Source organism: Mycetomoellerius zeteki, unplaced genomic scaffold (assembly GCF_001594055.1).
Source record: "Mycetomoellerius zeteki isolate Tzet28-1 unplaced genomic scaffold, Tzet1.0 scaffold221, whole genome shotgun sequence".
Lineage (NCBI taxonomy): Eukaryota > Metazoa > Arthropoda > Insecta > Hymenoptera > Formicidae > Mycetomoellerius > Mycetomoellerius zeteki.
The window spans coordinates 1463161-1482483 of record NW_017257184.1 but is presented as its reverse complement, the minus strand read 5'-3'; the positions used below and the strand labels follow the sequence as shown (position 1 = coordinate 1482483).

Below are 19323 nucleotides of genomic sequence, written 5' to 3'. Positions count from 1 at the left end.
GATAGATGTACGCAAAAAGAAACGAAAAGAGAAAATCCTCACAGTCTCACGCACATCTCGATCGTCGATTTTTACCGTCCGATCGTTCGCAATCCTACAAACGAGTTGAACGCTTCAACTCTATTATATTATAAGTTTTCATTATAAATCGATTAAAAACTAGAATAATGTACTCTATCGGTCTATATGTACAATGCGTATTAATGATAGTAACGTAATAAATAAGCTCAATAAGAATGTTAAATCTACGCTCACTTTGCATCTATTCGATTCCCTTAAAAGTTTAACACTTTGAAAAGCATTCCCTTCAAATTGTTATTTAATTATTTATAATCTTGTCATTACGCTCCTAAAGAGCAGGCCAATATTATATTGTATAATATACATTTGTTCGAGTCGTTCTCGCGAACACCCAAAAAGGATTTTTATGTAGATAAAATATAATGACTTGCACCACTAGCATGCAATTGCCGCATAACTATTGTATGTCCAATTCTCTCTTTAAACACGGTAAGAGGAACGAATTAGCAATAACAATCATTCAGACAAGATTCGATATATATTTTCGTGCTCTCTTTTCCCCCCTAATCACCAATCTCCTTTTTCAAAAAATAGATATATTCGATATGTTGATTAAGACAAAGTCAAATAAGCAAATTGAATAATGTCACCTTTATAATTTAAATTCTTTCGTGTGATAAATCATAAAGGAGCCTACTCATCTAATACACACATTTCCCACTACGATTCTATTAATTAACTAAATATAGAGAAAAAAAGAAAAGACGCAAGCTGTACGTTTAAATCAAAATCAATGCAATGCTGTTAAAGTGATGAATTTCTTCTACGTATGTGTAGGACATTCGATAAATCGATGGTATAGCCAGTAGTAAGGAAGCGATCCTTCGTGAGAAATAATCGAGAAAAAGATAATTTTCTGATTGCGTAAAAAAATTATTTTCAATTAATCTTCGAGGAAGAATTTTCAATGAAATTACAAAATCCCTAAAATACAAGCACGTCTACTTAATTGTATTTGAAAATAGTTACAAGTAACAGCATCTAATTAGAAAGACTTCTGCTTGGGGAATCATCTTATTATGGTCCCCTACTCCTTCTATAATACAAAACGTTCTAGATTTTGAAATTTTATTCTGTTCATATTGTCACTGTAAGCTTCGGCCTTCGGTCTTTCTATCGATTTTTCTTCACGAAAGATAACTCTATTTGCGAATTGTATCAATACTTATTAGAGACTCGCAGCGTACCTACGTTTATCGCATCGAGAATCCGAATCTCATATGCATAATTACGTAATTAATGTAACGGTTGTAAAGTAACGGTTTCTCACCTACCTCCTGTCACTTTAGGCACTTTCTGTGAAAACAGCATTGTTTAATACGTTTTTCATTAATGCATTTTATAGCGAAACTTTGGTTGTTATATATGTATAATATATCGTCGTTAGAATCCAAGTATCTCAATTTCCTCGAATTATCCTACTAATCTATCTACAAGTTTGTGATCACGATCGATGCAACAAGTATGTATAAATCGCTATAATCTGTCTCGTCTTAACCGTAACATAAAATCAATGTGTGTGTTTTTGAGCGTTCAGGCTCAGTAAGTGCATCACTATGCGCTCACATAAGGCAAAAATTGCTCTCAGAGCATTGACCATAATTTTCATTATCATTTTGCTTCACTTTGGCGGCAATTTCGAGATTGATCGATGCCAACGCGTAAAAAAGCGTACAAATACAATCTTGTATAATCGACCTTTCATCCTTACCGCTGTGTTTTCTTCTTTCAAAGAAGAAGAAACAAAGAAAAAAAAGACTGCGCACACACAACGTCTACTTACGTCTCTCATTCTTATTTTTCAGCGGATCTCGTGACAGTTTGCGGTATTACCGTCAAAGATTTCGGGATTTTCGGCAAAATCGGAATCGGATTGCTTGTCGACGTCGGCTTGGTTGTCACTTGGATCGACTTGGGCAGATTGAGGTTGTGAAGAATATTCTGGCTGGTTGTTGGGCTGTTTTCATTCGTGCAAGTAGCGGTACGCGTCATGTCGCATATCAGTGGCTCAAAATCACCGCGGCTTTGACGATTCAACATCTCTTGCTGCATTCGCAAGTGTCTCTGAAATTGTTGATTGTGACCGGGAACGGTAATTTGCGTCTTTTGGTATTGCGATCTGAAGCTTCCGCTAGTCGACGATCCGTTGTTACTGCCGGTAACAGGTTTGTCGTTAAATTTCTGCCGTTTGAATGTTTGCATTCGCTTCATGTCCGACTCGCACAATTGAAACACCTTGCCGCCGCTGCCGTAAACGGAGGGCAAACTTAGACCGTCTTTCCGTTTGACGTTGCTGCCACCGTTTGTTGTCGCGGTAGTACCGCTGATACTGCTATTATTGCCACCGCTATTACCACTACCACCACTGCTACCGCTACTGCCACCGGCATCACCACCGCTGCCACTGCTGCCGCTAGTAGATGGTATAGTCAATCGTTGCAAATTTGGAGATTTTTTAATGATCGACACCCCCGAGCTGAGTTTGAGCATTCGCGGAGAGTTTATTTTGGCTGAATGCGATGACGTCGCGCCGCTAGTCAATGGTCTGGACATCAAACTTGTACCGGGCACGGATAGTCTGTCTTTCTCCAAAACGTAACCGCCGCTCAAACGGCGCGAATTACTGTACTCTGTCGCGATCGGTTCCATTATAGGTTCATCCATTTTCTCCGGACCTTCATACGATATCAATCTGTTTTGCACCGATGTAGAGTAGTTGATCGCATTTCGCGAAGCGTTTGGCGCCAGTATCAGATCGCCAGCTCTATAATACTTCTCCAAAAGGATCAAATGTCGTAGGAAGGAGCTTTGGTTGCCGTACGGTCGCTGTAACTGCTGCCAAAGATGCTTGGTCTCGCGATCGTACTGGATCATCGTTGCACATTTCTCCCATCCTTGTGGCGTGACTTCGCGCACATTCTGAAACTCGATGTTTACATTCGCTTATGGAGGGATTTGCACCGAGTCTCTGCACCACAGGCGCTATGTCGTTATTGTTATTACTGTTATTAAGTCTTGGCCTCTTTGGCAATCGCGTTAAGGTAACCTCATCCATTCCGAGCGTCATTCCATTCGCCATCATCCCGTCGCATAGCGAGGAGATCGATGTGCCTGACGTATACGCATGCAAATCGAGAATCTTGCGCTTTTTCAGGTTCTCCACTGTGTTCTCTAGATAATGAACGTCCATACCATCATTCTCGTCATTGTTCGATTTAGGGGCGCGATTCTCGTTATCCATCTCGGAGCATTCCACCGTACTCTCATTCTTGTTTGGTTCCGGGGTCGATTTGTCCGATGTACCGCTTGTCGTACGTTCCGGAGACTTAGAGCTCCCACTTTTGGCTTGTAAATTTTTAATGCTTTTTTTACTCTTCTTGTCCTTGGTCTGATTCGCTTGATTCATCTGTTGCAATGAATCGTCGTCCTCGTCCTCGATGTCGATTCCGAGATTATGCAGAATCCTATATTGGAAAGTATTCCTCATTAGATACTTATTTTTTTTTTCGATCAAGTTTCTTTAATCTCTATGCTTGCTATATGTGATTAGAGATCACGCTGAGCCTATATACTCACCGTTTTCGATAACTTTTGCAGAAGGCCCTGTGATTCGTACTCATATTTTCGACCTCCCTATACTTGAGTTGCAGCTGCGCGAAGTAACGACATAACTTGCACACGAACGTACCGGCCGCTAATAAGACGGGGATTCCTTGTTGACTGAGCTTGTGATTTAATTCGTCGATCTCTGCGATACTCAATTGATGAGTGTGTTGTCGAGCAAGTCGGCGTTTGCAGAGCGCACAAGTCAAGAAGTGTCCGATCTTTTCGTAATGATTAACGCAGAATGACATTGTGGTGTTTTGACTCGAATCCCAGTCTATGTCGACCTACAATAATAATATTTCTCGTATATATGCATAAATCGGCACGCCATTCACCACCATACAAACATCGTATATTAGATATGTAAGCAATCGAGTTACAAATATTAACCTGATTCTGAAGGCCAGTTCTTATCTTGAGCAACCAACGGCGTTTAACGTGATGCCGCGCGGGATCTCGACAATCACGAGCTGAACACTTTGACATCATTAATTGTCTATGTTGTTTCTGCGGCTTCTGCTGCATGTTTGCCGGGCTAGTGTTCGCCTAAAGAAGCAAAATTTTAGGCAAGTTTTTAGTCAGAAGTATCAAAATTAATTATACACCTAGTGTGTATGTGTGTTAATTTATAAGTAATACAAAATGTAAGAGTAAATAAAAATAAATAACGATTTGTAAATTGCAAATATCATAATCGTTGTCATCATTATTAAGAAATAACGAACCTTTCTATCAACATGACGATAGCATGCGTCGCACAGACACGAATCTTTTGTAAGGTGTCTCTCTATGTTCAAGATCTTTTTGCGTCTTTCATCAGATTTTATTTGAGCTAGATGCATTGGTGTATCCAAAGAACCAAACTTTCCAAAACAGTAGCAACATACGTCGGCACATACGCGCCCAGGATGTATAGAGAAAGAAGATGATTTCTCTGGAATAACAAGCGACTGACGATCCTTAGGCGTAGCTTCCTCATTATCGTCATCTACGATAATAAAATTGACAAGTTAGGTAATATTTTATCGAACGTTGCGTCTCAATGTAAAACTTTTTTTCTGATTTAGATAATGTAAACACGGCGATATTAGTGAGAATGCAAAAGTTGGCAGGTGACTTTTAATTTGAAAAGCAAACAGCATAAAAAAATAGCATGCATTGTTATAAAAAATATTAGGCTAAAGTGTAGTTTTTGGAACTAGTGGTCTGTAAAACAAGTGTTGCACAATATTCCATATCAGATTGTAGAAAGATAAGCAAAACATGATCGCTTTTCAATTAAACCATATATCATATTAAAGATTTTGCGTAGTGCACATTGTATTCTTAATTGTCTTAAGCACATAGTAAGTAACTTTAAAGATAATGAAAGAAAAAAAATTAACATGGAATGTTAATAATTTTAATAGAAATTAAAATTGCTAATATGATGCCTGATTGTGCATCAAAAATTAGTTCGTTTCGTGATATTATTCCAGTAGTTTAATTGCGTTTATAAGTCCGGAAAATCAATTCGGCGCGCAGTTTGAAGGACTACAAATATGGTATATATGCAAGTACATATATAGTATATATATAATTCACATTGAATTATTTAAAGCATTATAGATCTAGCTTCGACCGTTAAAGGCATTTTAATTTCTATTATTGTGTTTCTCACATAGCACGGTCTTTAAAAATGTTTAATTTGTTAATAATTCTAATTAATCAAGTATTCTCTAAAATATCCGAAATGGAAATGTGAACAATCACTCACTATACTGCACTAGTCTAAATTATCAGCTAGAATAAAAGAAAATGTGAGATTTTTGGAAAAAGGTAACCAAGGAAATAATAAGTGAGATTATCAATTTAGTTATTCCCGCAACCAGGATTACCGCAAGAATGTCTGTGGTTAGTAGTGAACTTTCGGTTCGCACCAGAGCTGCTATCTCCCAAACCACTGGTTCCAAACTGAAAAAAAAGAAATAAAATATAATTGGATTGATAAAAAATATATAAGCGCGTATCAAATTAACTAACTCATTAGCTTACTATTCAATTCCCGAATATAATTTTCAGCTTTTCTTTTAAATTTTTGTTTTTCATACACGCAGGATTAAAACAGAAATCTCGAAATTCAGAAACCGTGTTATGAAGCCCACGCGTTCTGACACGTGTATAAAAATCAAGGATAAATCTCGTAAAAAGTGACACATAATTCGCATACTAGAAATAATTTGTCACTAGATCGACAATTAAATATGATCCCGATGTCACAATTTTAGAATCAAATGAAGAAACAAAAAAGAAAAAAAGGAGGGATTAAAGGAAGACAAATGTAATAAGAAACAATGGCTGCGTTCAACAGAAAAAGCAATTTTGCAACTGTTGTAAAATTCTTTAATATGATTGGTCTTACCCTTAATTTCTCACTGGATCTAAATGTATAAACCAATCATATTCAAAAATTTTACAACAGTTGCAAAGCTGCTTTTTCTGCTGAACGCAGCAATTGTATGATAAGCGAATGAGTTACATTTTTTTCTATACGAGCGAGTAAAAATTTCAAATCTCACCTCCTTTTGAATGGTGTAGAATTCGGGTGAATCACCCTCTCCGTCCCCACGTCCCTGCTGCTTGAGAACCATTTTCAACGGAGATCGCGATCCTCTCTTGTCCTTGTCTTTCTCCTTTTGCGATACTCTGATGATCGTCTTTAAAGTACCTGTGGATAATTGTTCCTTCTTCTTTTGCTGATTTTGTCTCTTTGCGGCCTCTTCCAGAGACTCGAGTCCCAATAATCGCAAAATGGATTCTTTCCTCTCTTTATCTTCAGGCGTTTCCAAAATCTTCGGCGTACCGCTGTTGAATGATTCGCCGGACGTGGAGGTTTCGTCGGAATCCTTGTGCGCGAGTTCTGGTGTTTTGAGAGTCTTGCGTTCGTTCTCCAGTATATCTATATTGTCAGCTGTTTGTTGCGACACATGATTCTCGGATAGGTTCCGTGAGAGTTGTCGTTCCTCGTTCTTGCCGATCTTTGCGCCAACGATCGTTTCGATATCATTTTCCGATTTGCTCCGCAAATTAGGATCTTTGTCGACTTTGTCCATCAATTCATTTTGTCCGCCTTGCTCGAAGAATCCATGAAAACTATCTGTGCGCTCGTCGCTGGCGCTACCGTATTTACTCAAGAATGATCTGTTGTTCTCATTGATTTTGGCAACCTCGTTGTCCAGCAGGGTTTCCTCTTTGTTCTGTTGATCGGATCTTCGATCTCGCTTGACACGTTTGGTCTTGGAACTGTTGGACAATTCCTCTTTGCGTTTTTTCACCTCTCTACCGCGACGGCTGCGAGCTTGAGGCTCGAGTTCGCCGACATCTAATTCGTTGTTCAATGAATCATTTACATCTTCTGTCTTCTGAGAACTTTCAGCATCATCCACCGAGCCCTGTGCCATCTCATTGGCGTCGTTTTGTACACCAGAAATCTGCGTTTTTTGAATCGCTTCCAATTCTTCTTTGATTTTTACGTTGTCGGCGGGTTCTCGACTGCGAAATGTGGTTTGCTTAGATTCAATCTTCTTCTGTTTGTCACGAGTTCGTAATACTCTCTTGTTTTCTTCGTTAAGAAGTTTCGGCTCATCAGGATTTTTACTGTCCGAGGACTTATTGCTTTGATCTGCCATTAGAGTAGCTTCATTATGTTCTGGTTTTTGTTCCGATGTACTCTCGTCCATGTTTGATATAACGCTAGATTTGTTTAATTCTTTACAACTACTATCATGGTCGAGGTCCTCCTTGGTTTCAATATTCAGTCGATCAGAGGTGCACTGTACAGACGAAGAATTTACAGAGCTACTATTTGAATCACAGTTTACAGTAGTTGGTACGTGTAATAAATTATTGTTAACTTTTGGACGTTTTGCACTTTGCGCCATCTTACAAGACGCATCGTTGTCTCGTAATAGTTCAATTGTGTCAGACTTCTCGTCTAAACTTTTGCTTGGTACTTCGTTTGTGTCATTGACAACTGATTCTAATGGCGTAGAACTCTCAGGTGCTTCTTGATTACTTTGAACTTCCTGCTCCTGATCCAATATCTCTGTATCGGATATCATCTCTTTATTTCGTATCGTGTCATTTGTAATATTTGATAATGGTTTGGCAGAGTGGTCTTCCGCTACTAATCTTTCTACCTCACGAGATATACTTTCCAATGTTTCTGCTTCTTCTGAATTATCTGTAACGTTCAGAGAGATTTCAATTTCTGACTCTTCTGTTTCTTTTGTTTGTATATGTTCTTCTGTAAGTCTCTTTTCTGTTTGCTCAGGAGACATCGGTGCAGACACTGGTAAAGCTACAATATCATCATCCAAAATTTGATCCTCTGAAATCGTTTCTTCGTTTGTAGATTTTTGTATATCCGCTATAATATCCTCCATGCTATCCGATCTTGAAACTGTTTTATTTGGCGTCTTATTCGATTTTCTCGTTTCATTATTGCTGACACTGTCAGCAAAATTTTTATCATTGATTCTCGAAGACTTCCTCGTAATCTTTTTATTTTCGTCTAATATCTTTGACTCGGTGCTACTGACATTGGCGCCACTAGTTGTACTGCAACTAACGTTTTCTTTTTCTGGCTCATCTACATTCTTATAAGATTGTTCCGCAACATTACTATTATTTATATTACATGTAGACTCGCAATTACTATGTACGTCATTAATTCCGTCATTATCGGAGGACTTGTTCTCTTGAACATTCTGCGAATGTGTCTCTGCTTCCCCAATATCAAACTTGACTAGTTTCTCTTCAATCTCTTTGGCAGTGTCGGCCACTTTTGGTACTGAATTTTCAGAATTTTCTGACGTGATTTCATTTTTCGTAACTGTGGACTTATCCTCGTCAGTATTGTCTTCCAGTCCCATTTTCTGAGACTCTGTACTGAGTGGTGCGACAATTTCTTCAATCTTAGGCACGTCAAAGTTTTTACTTAATCCAAGACCTTTTTCCGGACCAAAGATCTTATTTTCAATGGATTTTGCAATATTTAATTTAATGTCTTCAATCATTTGATCTATTTGCGATTTTGAGTTACCGTCTGATTTATCTGTGCTGTAAAAGGAATTGACTGTTTTCTTCATGTCTATGTTTAAACTACTTCTGCGACCTTTAGATTTGTCTGTGAATTTGGCTAAAATATTGTCCCTCTTCACTTGCTCGAAATTATTGAGTTTCTTTGAATCTTCTTGCGTTTCTGTACATCTGGGCACTATTCGCACGTCTTCGATTTTGATATCATCGTCTCTCGTTGCTTCGCATTCTGTAGTTTTAGCTTTAGTTTTAGAACGTAGTGTAGGTCCGGTCTCGCTTGTCCTGTCTGCGCGATCGCTGTTATTGTTGTTTTCTATTTCCGATCCAGTCTCAATATCTTCTTCAAAATTAAACGCTTCATCCTTGGAACAAATCTCCTCTTTGCTCGATGCTGCTATATTTTGAGATTCATTACAACCAGGATCCGAAAAGCAAGAGTCGATATTTGTATTACAATCCGAGATATGTTCGATCGAATTATCTGAAATAACAGTTCCATCCGAATTTAGCCTGTGCCGTTTTTTGGGATCGTTATCTGCAGAATTTCCCAAATCTGACAATTGACGCTGTTTTCCATTTCGCAAACTTCTTTGAGACGGTTGCTCGATATATCCGACTTTCGATCTTTTTCTCAACTGAATGGCATTCTGAAGTCCTTGATCCGTTTCTATAGACTCTCCGTCCGATGTACCTTTGGTGTCGTCGGTGTCAGGTTCTTTCTTTATCTCGATGTCACAGGCGATATTTTCATCTACCAACATTTTCTTACTTCTCTTCGCCTTTCCTTCAGCCTTCTCTGTAACGCTTTGTTGGCTTTCAACTTCGGAGTCGCTTAACATTGAAGCAATGACTTCGTCTATGGTAAGATCGATAGAATTCTTGTTATCTAAAATCGTCTTTGGAAATTTTTCAACACTAGTATTGCTTCTTGCACTAGTACCACAATCTAATTCCTTACCAGTGCTCTTCCGGTTTTTTCCACTCTTGTTATCAGTCTCTGTAACTTTTACAAGACTGGAACTATTCTTTTTCAAGTTCGTTAACTTGACTGTTTTGGCACTCTTAGACAAAGAATCTGGACTTTCCGTTGTCTTTCCTTTCTTGCCAAGTTTCGGACTGACTTTAGCACTTGACGCAGCACCAGCTTCTTCCTTATTTTGAACGTCAGATTTGGTTTTTTTGGTCCTGAGATTACTCTTGGCACTTTTACTTGGTGTTTCAGTTCCTTTGCCTTCGTTGTCCCCGTTGTTTGTCTGATTTTCTGAAAATTTCTGAGCGATATCTGCTGTCTTGGCGGTCGAATCTTCTGGCTGTCGAACTTTTTTCGCACCCTTGGCACCTTTCTTAATGTCAGGAGCTATCCTGTTGGTCACTTTCTTGGTAACCTTGGACTTGATAAGATTTGCCTTGGTTGCTCTTAAGTTCTGTTTGCGTTTCAGATTTTTAAGAGCATTCCTACGCGGTAAGCTCGCCTCTATTTTTACAGGAAGTTGACTACCTGTCGCTACTGTATCAAAAATCTCTTGTGCCGCAAGCTGCTGTTTTACATTCAGCAATGACTTGCCTTTCTTATTCTTGACCTCATTGGATGGCAAGACGGAATCGTTACTCGCCTTCTGTTTCGATTTGGAAGGCGCTAAGGGTTTCTTTTCCCTGGATGCCATCTCACTTCCACCCACATTGGGCTCCTGTAACGTCATTTACATTGTACTTTCTCAACAACTATCTAAACTCATCGTCGACAAATTACTTGGCAAATTATTACAATAGTTGCAACCATTATAAAATTACTATATATGTAGAAAACGAGTCTCGAATGACTCAATGGAAAAATCGTTGAGACAGAGAGAAAGAGAAAAAAGCATGAAGCAAAACACTTGGTAAAAGACAAAACGATAATTACGAAAATAAACTATCTAAGTATCTGATATTTGTAAATATCCATGAAAAGATGGACTAGCGTAAAAGTAAAATGGCGAGTCAAAATCCACGTTTTGCAACGGCAAGGAGCCGTAGCGTGCGCGCGGGCGCGCGATATCATTTCGCGGTGTGAAACGCACGCACGATTTAGCGAGGCATAATCGAGGGAGAGCGCGAGAGGCTAGAGAGACATCGACGGAAGGGCAACACACAGGGAGCTAGAAAAGTGGCTGCACGACGCGGCGCAGCGTCGAGTCGGAGTCGTGTCGGAGAGGACAGGGAATAGGAGAGAGGATAGCGGGGTTGCTAGATGCGGCCCTGGCGACCAGAAAAATTACGTGACAAACTTTGCGTTAACTACCGCTCTCGCACGGCTGAAATGATTCGCGCGATATCTCGGCCCGCGTTAAGCCGTTCGCGACAATTTCGCGCTCGCGAGAAAGCCCGCGTCACACGCTAACTATCGAGCCGAGAAATCGGCTCGGCACTCTACGGGAAGGCCGTGAAATCGTCGCGAGAAATGATGATGAAAAAATCGCCACGAATAAACAAAAGGTCGGAGCTCGTCTCGAACTTTCGGGATGGTAGCGCGCCGCGACGGGACCGAAGCGGCGATCGATCGCAGGCCCCCTCGCGACCCCGACGACGGTACTCACCTTGGGGACTGAAAATCCTGCCGTAGGTCCGTGATGATCGCGAGTAAACGCGAACAACAATCCCCGTGGAAAGAACAGTCCCGTTGCAGGGTGTCTATGCGCCGTCCCACTGTTTCCCGGCTACCGCCACCTGACGGCCGTGGCGTGCGATTTGTCCCAGGAGCATAGTCCGTTCGCGATAACAAGGCGTTACTTGCTCCGCTTGGTCGTGATCGCACCCCTGCGCGGTCTCGTCAGTTTTCACTAGGTTTCACCTGGTTTCGCTACCCCCGGTCCGATACCCCCCGAGATGGTAGACACCGAGCGGTCGCGCCCGACTCTCGAAACGATGCGAGTTGGAAGGAGCACCGTCGGGGACGTCGCGACGCCGGCTACCGGGAGAGTAGCGACAACGACGACCACTAGTTACGTTCACACCTCACTTCACTTCGCTAATCGCTTCACTTCACTTTATCCCGCCGCGTCGCGTCACCTTTTCGCGTCGCCCCGCCTCCGACTCCACCACTCGGGAAACGCTACGCTACGGTACGTGCGCGCTAACTGACCCCGCGTTACAGGTTACAGTACTTTACAGAGCGCGGATCTTGTACCGTAGCTCGTAGCTGCTCCGCTGCTCGTAGCGTGGCGAGCGCTGGCTGGCGCTGCCGAGCGCGCACGACCCACGTACCTCACCTACCTCGTCGCCGTCGACCCGTCGACGTCGACTCGTCGACGGTAGTAGTGGCCCGCACGGGCCTGATACCCGAACGAAAAAAAACGAATGTCACGATAGCGCCGCGAGTTGGCACGCGGTTGCCCGCGATACGAGACTCGCCGCGGTCCAGACCAGACAGTCCAGACTCGGCTCGACTCGGCTGCGGTGACGAGTGCTGACGAATAATGACGAGTTAAGACGAGAAAGAGAGGGAGAGGGAGAGAGAACGCGAGAGGGAGGACGCGTCCGCGCCCGTCTCGTCCGTACGGTGCTCATCTCAATGGCCGCCGACCCTTATTTACTATAGTTTTCAAAATGGCGGCCCTTCGGATTTTCGCACGCGGTAACCTCGTCGTCACGACGACGCTCTCAGTCTCTCAGGTACGTGTCAGGTTTCTCCAGACGATTTCACACAATTCTTTATGTCCTTCCTTTATTATCTTGAGATTATTGGAAACAATTTCGTTCAAGAATCTTTTGGTCGTCAATTTTGTTTGTAGTTTTCGACTCAATTCTTCCAAATTTTCCTGTATGTTACAATTATGTGAATTGTTTAATAGTATCGATGAATCGTAAATGAAATGATACATGTTATTGTTATTTACTTTTACAAATGTGTATGAAAATTGTAATTTTTATAAGTCTAAAGTGAAAATGCAATTTTTTCGACATTTCTTACCTAATAATGCGATATTCATTTAACTTGATAATGACAAAGTTGATTATTATGATGAAAAAATGTGAAGTTTTCCACAAATCATTTGTCGTCATTTTCAGATTCAACAGAGATGGGGTAGTTACAAATCATCTTCAAAATATATGACACCTGAAGATTACACAGATTACGAGATTACCAAAGATGAAAACGAATGGAAATATGTAGAGCGTTTACTTCCATACAAAATTATACCTAAACCACCAACCATCGGAAATAAATTCCCATCTGGCTATAAACCAGCATCTGGTACGACAATTATAAAATATATTTCATTTGCAAGTTTCATTTTTTGCACCAAAAATACATGAACTGAAATTTTATCTCAAAGTAATGTATTTTTTTTTACTTTAACAGCTTCGCCCAAGGATAATCCCTACTTCATAGAACGTACGAAAAATTACATGCAGCCCGTGTATTTGTATAGAAGTCCCAGAGGAATTAAAAAAGTTACAGAAATAACTAAAATTCAAGGAAATATATGGGCTTTGGAACATGACATAAAGAAATACGTAGAAGAATGCACGGGACGCAAAATTGCTACGCAGATACATGAATTCGCAGGTTTAATTAAAGTTAAAGGTGACTATGTTAATCGTGTTAAAGAATGGATGCATACTAAAGGTTTTTAAAAATAATTGGTTTCCGTAATAAATTATACTTTGTAAATATACAATAAACACTGAATCTTTGTTACAAAACATATTGTATATTTAATATTGTCTTGCAAATTATCCTAATGCCTTGAAAAAATGATTTGCAATTCTTGTTCAATTGAAGAATCATATTTCACGTTCCTCATTTGTCAGCATGCTAATATTTTTACTTATTGGGAAAATAGAAAGCATAGTTTTAGGACTTCAACAATATCCAATTTATTTCTGTGAAAATACACGTTTGTATCAATATCAAAGAAATTATCCATACATTTTTTTAAAAATGCGTTAAGTATCTGTTAAGTACATATATGTTGCATATGTAACAATTTTTAATTAACTCTCAATATGAATATATAAATATCAAAATCAAGATATAGTATCTCATATGAATTCCAAATTAAATCACTGCAACAAATATATATGAATATATATAAAACGGTTCTTTGTAACAAAATTATTACATTTTTCATAAACTTAACCTACAGTGCAAAATATGGATGTCTTTCTCTACTTGTGCATGCATATATCTTTTCTTATTCGAGATTCATTCAATTTGAATTAACAGCTCGTACTAACTGATCAAGAATGACAGAGATGTAAACGAAAAATAATGAAAAATATCGTATCCAGACGAAAATAAATAGTTCCTTAAAATTTTCCAGATATATAAATCTTAATATGTACTTTTATATATTATATATCGTATGTGCATGCACATATATGTACATACACACGTATATACACAATAAAATCTTGTATATATTTTGAAAACTAAAAATACATATAAAGCAATATATGCCTATATATATAAGAAATTTCATATTAAGATAGAGAGAAAGGAACATGTATTTAGGCAAAAGAGACCTCAGGTAATTATCTTAAATACAGGGTTTTTAAAGGGCATATGTAAATCTTTTCTGATGATATTTTATCATTTCTTTAAATTTATTTCATTCGAATAGATTTTTCTGTTTTTATTTTGTCTCCTTATTTGATGCAAGGTTTTACTTAAAAACTTTTCCTTGATTGAATTTGCGCCCCTCTTTGTCCGTGCCAACCCAACTGAAATATTGCTCGACCAATGCCTTCGTTTCTTCCTTAGACGAATCAAGCTTTGTCCAATTATAAGATTCGAAATCCACTTGCCAATCTGGACTCAGCTAGAGAAAAAGAAAATATTTTTACATTTTAACACAAATATTCTATATATATTCCATTTAAGTGCTCGAATAAAACTTACTGTGAAAACAAGATCTTGTCCTCGCCAGACCCAAATGCCACTGATCGTATTGTTGTTATCTTCCCCAAATATACAGCAACTAGCAAATGCACCTTTTCTCAATGAATCTAATCGTTGGTACATACCACTGATTAAATTGCAGGACATGAAAACCTACACAAATACAAAAGCACGCATGTAATGACTAAATATACTTTTCCAAATACTTCTCAAGCATCTGCATACCTTCGTTAATTCATTATTGTACTTATATTCGCTAAGCCAAATACTATAATTTTCCGGATCAAACTTTTGCCAGAAGTAAGGAATTGATTTAGATTCATCTTCATTGGAGTAAAATCGTTTAAAATCATCAAGGTCGAATGAGCTTTTAGGCATCGAAGCAAAGGGATTCTTTTTTTTCGGCTCGGCGGCTAAAGCCTCCTCCGTTGCGTCAGCTTCATCTTCTACTGCTGCAATCTTTTCCGTTACAACTTTACATTCTTTCTTAGACTCCTTAGCTTCCTTTTTAGACTCTTTCTCTTTCTTTTCTTTTTTCGAACTCTATACAAGATAAAAATTTACTATATATTAATCTTTCTTTTGTAACAATTATATATTTTCATTGATATATTAACCTTTCCCTGAGTTTCTGCAAATTTCTTAGGATCGTACTCAATAGTCTTATCCGCCAATTTAAAGGCACCAATTACAGCAATGGATTCAGGTTGATAAATGACCGTTTGGAACCATCGATTTACATTCTGGTAAGGCTTACGTAGTTCCGGCTCAAGAATATATTGATACAAGTGTAGCAATGTCATAGCTACACAGATATCTGCCAAAGTCAATCGTTCTCCCACTAAGTAAGTTCGTGTAAGCAAATGAGAGTTCAAAGCAGCGAGTGCTTTAAATATATCTTCTTTAGCATGCTCCACAGTCTAAAAGAAATCACATAAATTCAACTAACTAATGTTACATTAGCATTTTATGTCATAATTTTGCTACATGTGCATGTGCGCTCGTATCAAGTAATAAATGTATGTATATGCGGTATTACAAAAGCACATGCCTCTTAAACGCATATGCTTTGTATGTAAATATTACATGCAAAGTTTAATCTACCTCTCTGAGTTACAAAGAATGGCTATGTTGCGCCAATTTTGCCTTTGAAGGAGGATACATGTAATCGTGTATGCAAAATCGAATATGTGATGCAATGGAAAAAAATTTACCTGTTTATGGTATGGCATTATTCCAAGTAAAGGAAACACCCAAGCACAGCTGGCAGGAAGAATTTCAGAATCAGCGAACCCTAGCCATTGGATAACCAATGCACGTTCAATATCAGTTTTTCCTCTCAATTGATCATTAGCCACTATAAATATGGCACATATACATGTTTAAATAAACAGATATTACGGGAAAATGCATAAATAATTTTTTTTAAAGAAAGTCTTACCATAATAAGCAATTGCATTGCTTTCCGTAATATATTTTCCATCGCATGTTTCAAATGCCGGGACCTTAAAAATTTTTCATATGTTGAAAAACATGTTCTATTATATTACAATGTATATAGATAGCAGCTTTAGCAGCTAAAAATGAGAAAAGTGGCTCCTACCCCCACCCCCATCCTTCTTTCCTACAATCTTCTTTTTTTCTCACTCACTTTTTCTTGTTTCTGATATAAAAAAATTAATCATCTTATATTATTCTATTTATATTACACAGATCTATTATACATTGAATATTCCTATAATAAGAATATGAGCGCCAATTCTAACCATACCATATGAATCGCTACATTTTTGTATATCAAAATGTTTTAAATGTAAAAACAATTGGAATATAATAAAGAAACGTTGTCTGAATAGTACTTCACGATAGTTTGTTATAAATCAAAAGTACCGGTATTAACAAAGTATTTTACAGTCTCTGTCATATGCGATGAGGGAAAGCGTGTTAATTTTACACTGCAAACAAAAAAAAAAAAATTCGTACGGAAGTCAATTACAAAAGTAACGCGAGTGAGTCGACTTACCTTTCCCAACGGAAACTTCTTCAGAAACGCTTCGCTTTTGTTAGTCTCGCCAAAGACGAAGTCATCGGCAATTTTGATCTGGGTGCCAGAGAATTGAGCCGCTATCAGGGCCTTGTAGGCTCGGAAATTTTCCGGGTACGTGTAAAGGATCTGAAAGAAATTCACAATGGGGCGGATAACGCATTGTGTGGGCTTTGTTTTCTGACATTCCGTCGCCAGCGTTGGCGCTTCACGGCGCGGATGCCAACCGGTGAAAAACCGCGTGAAAGTTACTTACTCCGGACGCCATTGTATCAAGTCACGAGAAGAGGAAGTAGAAGGCCGGTAAAGATCGCCCTACTTGAACAAACGCGCATCGCGCGAAGTTCGTCACGATGCGAAAATGTACTCGCGGCTGGTTGCGCCCTCACGCCTGAAATTAGGCACTCTCAGTTTGAACGCGTCATGAATACATCTATATAGCTATTCATATATTGTTTTTTTTTTTATTAAAAAACTTTAAAACAGTTGACATACCGCTCTTACTTACGTTATTGCAAAACTTAGTATTGCATAATTTATCGTTCATCTTTTAATTTTCGATGCGTTCGAAAAGTCGCAAATGATGCATGTTTGTTTTGAATTGATACAATGGTTGCGTTCAGCAGAATGTTTATTTTATAATTGTTGGAAGTAGAGACCCTATATATAGTGCAACAGAGGGCCGACTTCATCAATTCTGATTAACTTAAAGTTTGTTCGCGTCGCATGCTCCAACCTCCAACATGTTCCAATGTGCTCCTACCATAATGCTTAAAGCATAATTCACACTGGACGCAGCAAGCGTCAAGCAACGGGGCAGCAACCAACCAGCAAGGCGATATTAGGCGATTTTTGGCGTGCTTCTGATATAGCAACTAAAAACAACCGCGGTTGGGGCTATCTTTGTCTTCTGATCCCTGAAAACGAGAAGATAACTTTAGTCGCGGTTGCTTTTGGTTGCTATACCAGAAGCACGCCAAAAATCGCCTATTGGCTACGTTTACACCGTGCACTTAGTCCGCGACCTATATGATAGGTGTCTTTGTTTAACCTATAGGATACAATTCTAAAATTGGAAAGAGACAGTGAATAAGTTAAACCTCGATTAAGAGTTAACCGTGAGTTGTGGAACTGGACCTTACAGTGGCGTAAACTGGGCCTAAATATCGTCTCACTGATTGGTTGCTGCTTCGCTGCTTGACGCTTGCTGCGTCCAGTGTGAATTTGGCATAAGGTTTGTTCGCGTCGTAAGCTCCAACATGCTCCAACATGCTCTATCATAGCTCCTACTCACTCTATCAAGCGCGTTGGAGTGAGTAAGGCTGCGTTCGGAACATCACCTGGGTACCCCCGTGTATCATTTTATCCTTGCTGCGTCCATTGTGAATTAGGCATTAGGCATTAGGGTGAAGTCCCATCAGGCATGTTTGCCGCGTATCGCGTAAGCGCATAACCAATCAATAATCAGTAAAACGCGAAACTATAACAGCAGATCGCTTCTGATTGGTTACGCGGTTATGCGATACGCGATAAATACACCGCATGGGACTCCACCCTTAGGGTGGAGTCTTAAAGCCGGAATCAGACTATGCATTGAAGATTGAGATTGAAGATTGAAAAATTCAAATTTGACCAATCGATACGAAAGAAGCTAAAATTTCTTTGTCCTTATTGGTCAAATTTCAATCTTCAATCTTCAACTTCAATCTTCAATGTGTAGTCTGATTCCGGCCTAAGAAGTATGGTAGGAGTATATTGAAACATGTTGGATCTTGCGACGTGAACAAACTTCTTATGTTAATCGGAGTTGATGAGACCGACTCAGAGATGCGCAAAGTGTTACGTGATCGTAATATTCGCTGATTGGCTAGAGTCTGACCGTGTGAAAATGGCTGCGTTCAGCAGACTCAACAGTTTTGCAACCGTTTTATGATTGTCTGCTGAGATAGGATCATTCTTCTAGATCTAAAAGTATGATCCAATTAACGCGAAGGAAACTTCCAACAGTTGCAAAACAAACGTTCTGCTGAACGCAGCCAATCTCTGGCTTTGTCGCGTCGCTTGCTCCAATATACTCCAACATGCTCCTATGATAACACCTTTTGTCCTAGGGTGTGTTCCGTTTCTTGCATGATGTGCATAATGCATCATTTATCCTTGTTTAATATTCGGTGAATAACAAGGATAAAAGATGCATCATGCATGAAACGGAACGCAGCCCTGGTTTACATGCACTTGATATGAGAACTAACTAGTAACTTTCTATTAAATTATCTTAATTTCAGCAATAGGCCTGTTTTTTTTGGCTAAACTGGTGCAAAAGTTCAGCCAAAAAGAACAGGCTTCATGTATTTAAAGAATGATGTATTAAATTAGTATAATACATATCAAAATAATTAATTAACTACATATATCATGTATATGTTTACTCGTATCACCAAAATTAAAATAATTTAATAGAAAATTACAACCTGCCTATTTATTCTAATACATCATTTTGATGATATATTTTAAAATCATTATTGGTAAAGTCAGATATTTATTTATTTCTTTACATTACCATCTGTTTTTTTACTGATGTACAATAATCAAAATAAGCGTGCAATTATAATTCGTATACATGTGCACA

General features: G+C 38.9%; 3 protein-coding genes across 3 annotated transcripts; 1 reads left to right on the top strand and 2 right to left on the bottom strand.

Moving 5' to 3' along the window:
• Nucleotides 1-1081: 1081 nt before the first annotated feature.
• On the bottom strand, nt 1082-11458 carry east (enhanced adult sensory threshold). Its single transcript, XM_018448467.1, is given in 8 exon segments — nt 1082-3022; nt 3024-3545; nt 3658-3971; nt 4078-4233; nt 4413-4675; nt 5565-5640; nt 6246-10454; nt 11343-11458. Coding segments are annotated over 7 exon segments (6663 nt in total). The 5' UTR covers nt 10431-10454; nt 11343-11458; the 3' UTR covers nt 1082-1875.
• An 893-nt stretch (nt 11459-12351) lies between these two features.
• On the top strand, nt 12352-13417 carry mRpL49 (mitochondrial ribosomal protein L49). Its single transcript, XM_018448218.1, has 3 exons — nt 12352-12417; nt 12814-13000; nt 13109-13417. The coding sequence occupies exons 1-3, from the start codon at nt 12352-12354 to the stop codon at nt 13381-13383; spliced, it is 528 nt and encodes a 175-aa protein (XP_018303720.1). The 3' UTR covers nt 13384-13417.
• Nucleotides 13418-14274: 857 nt separating this feature from the next.
• On the bottom strand, nt 14275-17048 carry eEF1gamma (elongation factor 1-gamma). The gene is made up of 8 exons (XM_018448468.1): nt 16951-17048; nt 16674-16823; nt 16092-16155; nt 15865-16007; nt 15268-15570; nt 14876-15193; nt 14651-14803; nt 14275-14570 (listed from the first exon to the last, which is right to left on the bottom strand). Exons 1-8 carry the CDS (start codon nt 16960-16962, stop codon nt 14415-14417), a joined length of 1299 nt encoding a protein of 432 aa, XP_018303970.1. The 5' UTR covers nt 16963-17048; the 3' UTR covers nt 14275-14414.
• Between the last annotated feature and the right edge of the window lie 2275 nt (nt 17049-19323).

Excerpts from the sequence above, each read along its gene's own strand:
- mRpL49 (XM_018448218.1), top strand. The coding sequence starts at position 12,352 with ATGGCGGCCCTTCGGATTTTCGCACGCGGTAACCTCGTCGTCACGACG. Across the intron at positions 12,418-12,813 it reads CGACGCTCTCAGTCTCTCAG|ATTCAACAGAGATGGGGTAG; the intron begins GTACGTGTCAGG and ends CGTCATTTTCAG. Across the intron at positions 13,001-13,108 it reads TGGCTATAAACCAGCATCTG|CTTCGCCCAAGGATAATCCC; the intron begins GTACGACAATTA and ends TTACTTTAACAG.
- eEF1gamma (XM_018448468.1), bottom strand. Across the intron at positions 16,156-16,673 it reads AGAAGTTTCCGTTGGGAAAG|GTCCCGGCATTTGAAACATG; the intron begins GTAAGTCGACTC and ends AAAATTTTTAAG. Across the intron at positions 15,571-15,864 it reads TAATGCCATACCATAAACAG|ACTGTGGAGCATGCTAAAGA; the intron begins GTAAATTTTTTT and ends GATTTCTTTTAG.